The sequence below is a fragment of the Gadus morhua genome, chromosome 22 (assembly GCF_902167405.1).
Source record: "Gadus morhua chromosome 22, gadMor3.0, whole genome shotgun sequence".
NCBI classification, from domain to species: Eukaryota; Metazoa; Chordata; class Actinopteri; order Gadiformes; family Gadidae; genus Gadus; species Gadus morhua.
Window position 1 is genome coordinate 366,327 of NC_044069.1, and position 8,134 is coordinate 374,460.

Sequence of the window (8,134 nt, forward strand, 5' to 3'; positions counted from 1 at the left end):
CGACTCCATTCATGCACCTTTATCAACTAGGAAATATGTATGTATCCTGCAGAAAATGCGGTGAGTGCTTCAGTGCAAACTGAGGTTGGAAATATATTTTAGTAAAGCCATATTTCTTTAAGACGTAAAGAAATATTCAATGGCTTAAATCAAGTGAAGGGATTTGAACTATTTGAGTTTAAATGGAGCAAACAATGTAGACATGCAAACTGTTGAAAACATTGAAAATGGTTGGAAACAAATTAAGTGAAGAGTTAAACAAATAGCTAAAGTGATAGTATGTAGTATTAAGTATGAAAACATTTGAGATCAAATATAAAATAGCTGGTGTGTGTGTGTGTGTGTGTGTGTGTGTGTGTGTGTGTGTGTGTGTGTGTGTGTGTGTGTGTGTGTGTGTGTGTGTGTGTGTGTGTGTGTGTGTGTGTGTGTGTGAAGGTATGTTATTGACCTTACTCCTCCACATCGAGGTTACGTGTCACCGTTACACATGTCAGAGGCAGATGACGCCCCTTTTCTACATGCTGATGTACCTTTTTTTTCGCAATTTGTTCTCTAGAACGCCTGTTGTAAAGGGTTAGGGGTTAGTCTCTCCTGTTGTAAAGGGTTAGGGGTTAATCTCTCCTGTTGTAAAGGGTTAGGGGTTAGGCTCTCCTGTTGTAAAGGGTTAGGGGTTAGTCTCTCCTGTTGTTAGGGGTTAGTCTATCCTGTTGTAAAGGGTTAGGGGTTCGTCTCTCCTGTTAGTCTCTCCTGTTGTAAAGGGTTAGGGGTTAGGCTCTCCTGTTAGGCTCTCCTGTTGTAAAGGGTTAGGGGCTAGGGGTTAGGCTCTCCTGTTGTAAAGGGTTAGGGGTTAGGCTCTCCTGTTGTAAAGGGTTAGGGGTTAGGCTCTCCTGTTGTAAAGGGTTAGGGGGGTTAGGCTCTCCTGTTGTAAAGGGTTAGGGGGGTTAGGCTCTCCTGTTGTAAAGGGTTAGGGGTTAGGCTCTCCTGTTGTAAAGGGTTAGGGGTTAGGCTCTCCTGTTAGGCTCTCCTGTTGTAAAGGGTTAGGGGTTAGGCTCTCCTGTTGCAAAGGATAGGGGTTAGGCTCTCCTGTTGTAAAGGGTTAGGGGTTAAGCTCTCCTGTTGTAAAGGGTTAGGGGTTAGGTTCTCCTGTTGTAAAGGGTTAGGGGTTAGTCTCTCCTGTTGTAAAGGGTTAGGGGTTAAGCTCTCCTGTTGTAAAGGATCTGCCTCCGTATTTGTGTTCTCTAATGGTTCCTTAAACAAACAGTGCTCGTATCACTCGGTCTAGCAGTTTGATTATGTATAACGTTCCTCAGACTCGCACTACGTTTGGTGAAAGTGCTTTTAAATCTTTTGCCCCGTCATCATGGTGTAAGCTACAGGAACACCTTAAACTGGAATCCCTAATCACCCTGAACAATTACAAAAGCAGGATCAAGGACTATTTAACCACAAACTGAACACTGACTTACTGCCAATTAGTTTGATGCTTTGTGACTTTTTATTGTGTTTTGTGTCTTGTTTTTAGTGTGAAATTTTGTGTTTTTGTTGTTTTTAATGTGAAACTTTAAATGTTTGTATGCTGCCTTCCTGGCCAGGACTCTCTTGAAAAAGAGATTTTGAATCTCAATGAGAATATTCCTGAAAAAATGAAGGTTAATAAAAAATTAAAAAATAAATTAAAAAAAAGGGCTGGGGGTTAGGCTCTCCTGTAAGGCTCTCCTGTTGTAAAGGGTTAGGGGTTAGTCTCTCCTATTGTAAAGGGTTAGGGGTTAGTCTCTCCTGTTGTAAAGGGTTAGGGGTTAGTCTCTCCTGTTAGTCTCTCCTGTTGTAAAGGGTTAGTCTCTCCTGTTGTAAAGGGTTAGGGGTTAGTCTCTCCTGTTGTAAAGGGTTAGGGGTTAGGCTCTCCTGTTGTAAAGGGTTAGGGGTTAGGCTCTCCTGTTGTAAAGGGTTAGGGGTTAGGCTCTCCTGTTAGGCTCTCCTGTTGTAAAGGGTTGGGGTTAGTCTCTCCTGTTAGTCTCTCCTGTTGTAAAGGGTTGGGGTTAGTCTCTCCTGTTGTAAAGGGTTAGGGGTTAAGCTCTCCTGTTGTAAAGGGTACTTATTGTTGTTGCACTTAAGATGGAGGTGCAATGAAAGGCTGATCGATGGTGAAAATCAACATTTGCAATCTAACTGTTATCTGTATTCTTTCTGTGATAAGTGCTCTCTACCCTGCAATGTAATAGGTTTGTGTTTACACATTTGCATATGTCTTCTCTCTAACCAGGGGCCCTTAAATTTGCACTCATGTTTTTATTGTATTGCTTGGTGTAATCCCATGATTCCCTGTCTGCCTTGGCTGTCAGGTGTCGAGTATCCACTGGAAGCAGCCACAAAGCAGCAGTTTGTTCGACGTATTGCATCTAATGAATAGTTAATAGTAAAATTTTAATTCATTCTAGTTACTATTGAAATAGTTACTGGTCACGTACTTATAATTAATGAAAAGTGTGGGCTCCAACTAAATAAACAAATGGATTCATTATCGTAGTTGGACTTTGACCATCAGTGCTTCGGGCCAACACCAGTATATCAATGTGGGAGAAAAACTATTGATCGCAGCTGGCGTTGTTTCATTAGACGGATAAAACGCGTATCTAAGAATACTCCAACGGGTCGCCAAGGTCGTTGGAGGACATCCGCCCTGATCAACGTCTATAGAACTCAAGAAACAAAGAAAAGGGATATATGTAGCATATATGCCTTTATATATGCTACATATATAAAGGCAACTTTATATATGTAGCACTTTCCATACACGAGGCAGACTAAAAGTGCTTCAGATTGAAACATAGTCATACAATAAAATTAAATAAAATTATAAAATAAATAAGTAAAAGAAAACGAAGGCAAAGTTAAAAAGAAAGTTCAATGTGTTTAAGATTTAGCATAAAGGTAAAGCAAACATACAATAAAATGAAGTTATAAAAGAAAATAGATCTGTAAAAGAGAAAATAAAGGCAAAGAAAAAAGAATGCATTGTATAAAGTGCAAAGTATTCAAGATGTAGCAGAAAGCTAAAGCAAACAAAGAAGTCTTCAGTCTTGTTTTGAAAAAAATTGTGTTTACTCTTGGGATCATTAAACAGATTAGTCTCAGAGGATCTTAGTGGTCTAGAAGGCTTACGTAGTGGAAGCATATCAGTGATATACTTCGGCCCTAAACCATGTAGGGATTAATAGGTGAGCAGCATGATTTTAAAATCAATTCTCTGACATACAGGGAGCCAACGTAACGAGTTAAGAATTGGTGTAATATGTTCAAATACATTGGTCTTTGTTAGAACTCTAGCAGCCGCATTCTGACCAAGCTGTAGGGGCCTTAGAGGTTTTTTTGGGAGACCTGCAGTAATCAAGCTTACTAGTGATAAAGGCATGTACACGTTTTTGTAAGTCCTGGGTGGACATGAGCCCTCTAAGTCTTACGTTTATAATGTGATAATAGTTGTTTTGTAACTGATTTGATTCGAAATGTAAATCTGTTTCTATCTTGTAGACTGTGCCTGAAAGCCCCACTGAAAAGACTCCTTCCATTTAATTTCCTTTTCCTTCCATTTTTATTCTTTCAACACAATGAATGTGTTGAATCTGCCTGTCCGGAACATTCTTTTGCAGTACTGAGGTCTAGAAGCATTAGTATTGAGATTTTGGGCAGATGGGGCTCATAGTCATGGTAGGCAACCCATCTAGGAGCATGTCACTCCGGCCAGAACCACAGGCGTGGCCCGCGCCCGGCTCCACACCGTACACCATCGGGAGGTCGGGGAGCAAGGGCGGATGAAGGCTTAAGCCCAACACGGACAGAGTAGGGCGGGCCGTGCCCCATTCACAACTTGCAAATTGTTAGGTTTGCCAACTGAGAACCTATCATTGAACGGTAGACACCCCAATCACTAACCCTATACTTCCAGCACCCGGAGGTCGTGAGGGGACAGGCACAGATGGAGGAGGCCCTTAGAAGCTGGAGAAAGAGTGGTCCACAGAGAATCGGGAGGTGAACGACCGGATCAAAGGGGAGAAGCTGATGAGGAAGGTGGGGTCAGTGCACGGCGAACGGCAGTATAGGGAGTCATGGAAGGTCTTAAACGAGATGAGTGGGCGCAAGAGGCCAAGGGAGGAACAGCTGGCAGGCAGCCGCCCAGGGCAGAGAGTGACCTCGTGGTTCACCCACCTCCGGGACCTCCTAGGGGCGCACCCGACAGTGGAGGAGGCCGAGGAGGAGATCCCTGCAGGGCTCATGAATCTGGACCTTGACGATGGCCCCTTCACAGCCATGGAGTTTGCCGCGGTGAAGTCCAGCTTGAAGCAGGGAAATAGTGCTGGGCCGGACGGCATCCCCCCAGAGGTTCTTGGGAACTGTGATCTCAACGACATCGTGTTGGCGATCTGCAACCGGGCTGAGATGGAAAACACCTACCCTGATACATGGTCCCTCTCCAACCTCATCCTATGCCGATGTCCTGAGATCTTTCTAAGCCAGGTAACTATCGTGGCATTAGCCTGACCTCAGTCACAGTGAAGATGTGCGACCACATGATACTAAACCAGATACAGGATGCCATTGACCCTCACCTGAGGTTCAACCACATGATACTAAACCAGATGCAGGATGCCATTGACCCTCACCTGAGGTTCAACCACATGATACTAAACCAGATACAGGATGCCATTGACCCTCAGCTGAGGTTCAACCACATGATACTAAACCAGATACAGGATGCCATTGACCCTCACCTGAGGTTCAACCACATGATACTAAACCAGATACAGGATGCCATTGACCCTCACCTGAGGTTCAACCACATGATACTAAACCAGATACAGGATGCCATTGACCCTCACCTGAGGTTCAACCACATGATACTAAACCAGATACATCATGCCATTGACCCTCACCTGAGGTTCAACCACATGATACTAAACCAGATACAGGATGCCATTGACCCTCATCTGAGGTTCAACCAGAAGGCCTTCAGATAGAGAAGGTCTACCGTAGCCCAAATCCTGGCCTTAAGGAGGTCATCGAGAAGGTCAAGAAGATCAACCTAACAGCTGTGTGCTCTGTTTCATTGACTTCAAGAAAGCTTTTGATTCAATATAGGCATGATGGGGAAAATCGGAATCTCCGAGGGCGAAAACGTCTGAGGACAACTCAATGATGATGTGCCTGAAAGCCCCACCTAGTTTTCTAATCTGTCCAAAAGTATTGTGTGTTGAACACTGTCGAATGCAGCACTGAGGTCTAGTAGCATTAGTATTGAGGTTTTGCCAGAGTCTGTGTTAAGACGGATGTCGTTTACAACTTTAATAAGGGCGGTCTCAGTGCTTTGAAGAGGTCGAAATCCTCATTGGAAGTGACCTAGCAACCAGTTGATGCCGGGGAGTGATTCAGTTGCTGGAGGACAACTTTCTAAATGATTTTACTTGTGAAGGTTAGATTTTATATTGGTTTGTCGTAAATAATAGATTAATCTATGGTCCGCTTCTTTAAAAAGGCTTTCATAACTGCAGTTTTCAAGGCTTTTGGAAATGGCCTGATCGGATATACAGTAGTTAACTATTTGCAGTATGTCTATTGCTAGGCAGTCAAAAACATTCTTAAAGATGTAAAGTATCAAGGCAACAGGTGGAGGGCTGTTTTAGAGTCTAAGTTGTTAGAGCATATCATCGTTGCCACCTTACTTTTACCTGAACAGGGTGGTAGTCCAATATTTTTGGAAAATCACCAAATAACATCTGTTTCAGCTCTCACACACACACACACACACACACACACACACACACACACACACACACACACACACACACACACACACACACACACACACGCAGGGTATAAAGGCCTGTCTGGTCGCTAGGATCCACATCTACAGAACCCAGGAGCTCAGGTACGTACCTTAATGCGTCATATATGAGAATCCATCACATATGTCCTCCTGACAGTGTGTGTGTGTGTGTGTGTGTGTGTGTGTAGGTCTGTCAACATGAAGCTGATACTCTCCATGTTCGTTGCTGCCATCTTGCTCTCTGATGTCGAAGGTAATGTCGTTCCCTTGTTCCCTTCTGTCTATGAATCACCCAAATCTTTCAACTGATTTAATTCCACTTTTCTTTACGGCTTAAACTATGTGGCTTTACTAAAACATATTTTAACCTCACTTTCCACTACAGCACTCACCACATTTTCTGCATGAAATGCGTTTTCTAGTTGATCCATGTGGTTGAATCAATGGCGGAGTAACATCCACGGTGATGAGTCCTGCTGACTGGGTCTCTCCACTCCTCCTCTCCAGGGCGCTCGCTGATGTTTCCTATGCAGACCTCCTCCAGCTTTGTGGAGCTGACGCCCGCCAAGCCGCTCAGCCTTGACGCCTTCACGCTCTGCCTGAGGTTCGCCACGGAGCTGCACCTGCCGCGGCAGGTCATCCTCTTCTCCTACCGCACGCAGCTCGTAGACGAACTCAACCTGTGGCGAGAGGCTGACGGCAGGTATGAACCGCGTGATTCCAAATGTTCCCTGAAAAGTTACTGCACCCATGAAATCATTGTGGAATTCATTAATAAATTCCGAACACAAGAGGAAACCTAGGATCATTTTAACAAAACGTATGTAGGGTAAAAATAGATTTGAGATAGTGTATGAACAAGTTCATTGCTACAAAACAAAGGCATTCTTCATGACCCCCTCAGAACATGGATTCTGACTGCCTCTCTTCTATCGTTTAATTCAGTGATTACACCCTTAGCCGTGTTTCAATCTCATTTTAAACCTCATTTTAAGCAAATCTGGGAAAAATAACTAACAGTCCACACTTACCTGTTGGTGCTACCAGCCTCGTCTTCAAACGCTAGGAGAAAATCCTGGAAGGCGCCGGCATTGGAAAAGCCGTCCTCTATTAACAGCTCAGATGGGTTGCGTACGCGTGACTGAAGGTTAAAAGGTTTCCACTGGAACCCAGCAGCGTTCTGGGGTCTCCGTTAACTTTGAGGAGCTGTGAACTCAGACACATGATCCTCTGGGCCGATACCCGTCCACATGCGTGTTCACGGCGTGTTTGTTGGTCTTTAAGGTTGTCCCTGATCCTGGGCGAGAAGGCGATCGTTTCCTTTGTGGTTCCTGAGCTGGGACCCCTGGAGAACCACGTGTGTGTGGCCTGGGAGTTGAAGACAAGCAGGACCACCCTGTACCTCAACGGCCGGAGCACTGTGTCCCAGAGGCTCCAAATGGGCCACGGGTTGCGGCCGGGGGGCCGGGTGATCTTGGGCCAGGACGCCGACGCCCTCCTCGGGAACTTCGATGCCGACGAGAGCTTTGTGGGGGAGATCTTCGAGGTGAACATGTGGGACCGCGTCCTGCCTCCAAACGCAATACAACAGCTGTCCACTGGGAAATTTTTCTCCTCTGCCAACGTCATTGACTGGGCAACAGTGAAACTAAAAGGCTATGGGAACGTTGTGGAGTTCCAGGAGTCCTAGAAACAAACACCTATCACTAACAAACCAACCCTGCATTATGACGTTGACTACTAATGAACCCACCCTGCATTATGAGGTTGACTACTAATAAACCCACCCTGCATCATGACTTTGATCACTAATAAACCCACCCTGCATCATGACTTTGATCACTAATAAACCCACACTGCATCATGACTTTGATCACTAATAAACCCACACTGCATCATGACCTTGATCACTAATAAACCCACCCTGCATTATGAGGTTGACTACTAATAAACCCACCCTGCATCATGACTTTGATCACTAATAAACCCACCCTGCATCATGACTTTGATCACTAATAAACCCACCCTGCATTATGAGGTTGATCACTAATAAACCCACCCTGCATCATGACGTTGATTACTAATAAACCCACCCTGCATTATGACGTTGATCACTAATAAACCAACCCCGGATCATAGCGTTGGTTTTGTGTGGCTGGTGTTTGTTTAGCCTCAACGCTCCTCGCCGATGATGTAAGAAATACATCGGGGCGACGGCTGCTCATCAAATGCAATGATTAACGAATAGACGACTGGGCTCGACTAACGATCAGTAGAGCTTGGTCTAGATCCTGCCCGTATTGTTGGGCAGGGGTA

General features: G+C 44.8%; 1 protein-coding gene across 1 annotated transcript; it reads left to right on the plus strand.

Moving 5' to 3' along the window:
- The first annotated feature begins 5,881 nt into the window (after positions 1-5,881).
- Positions 5,882-7,957, plus strand: LOC115535833 (pentraxin fusion protein). The gene is made up of 4 exons (XM_030347368.1): positions 5,882-5,920; positions 6,007-6,071; positions 6,326-6,521; positions 7,103-7,957. The coding sequence occupies exons 2-4, from the start codon at positions 6,017-6,019 to the stop codon at positions 7,506-7,508; spliced, it is 657 nt and encodes a 218-aa protein (XP_030203228.1). The 5' UTR covers positions 5,882-5,920; positions 6,007-6,016; the 3' UTR covers positions 7,509-7,957.
- The last annotated feature ends 177 nt before the right edge of the window (positions 7,958-8,134 follow it).

Bases quoted from the DNA above. Each gene is read 5' to 3' on its own strand.
- LOC115535833 (XM_030347368.1), top strand. From the start codon at position 6,017: ATGAAGCTGATACTCTCCATGTTCGTTGCTGCCATCTTGCTCTCTGAT. The intron at 6,072-6,325 runs GTAATGTCGTTC...CCTCCTCTCCAG, and splicing joins CTTGCTCTCTGATGTCGAAG to GGCGCTCGCTGATGTTTCCT. The intron at 6,522-7,102 runs GTATGAACCGCG...TTGGTCTTTAAG, and splicing joins TGGCGAGAGGCTGACGGCAG to GTTGTCCCTGATCCTGGGCG.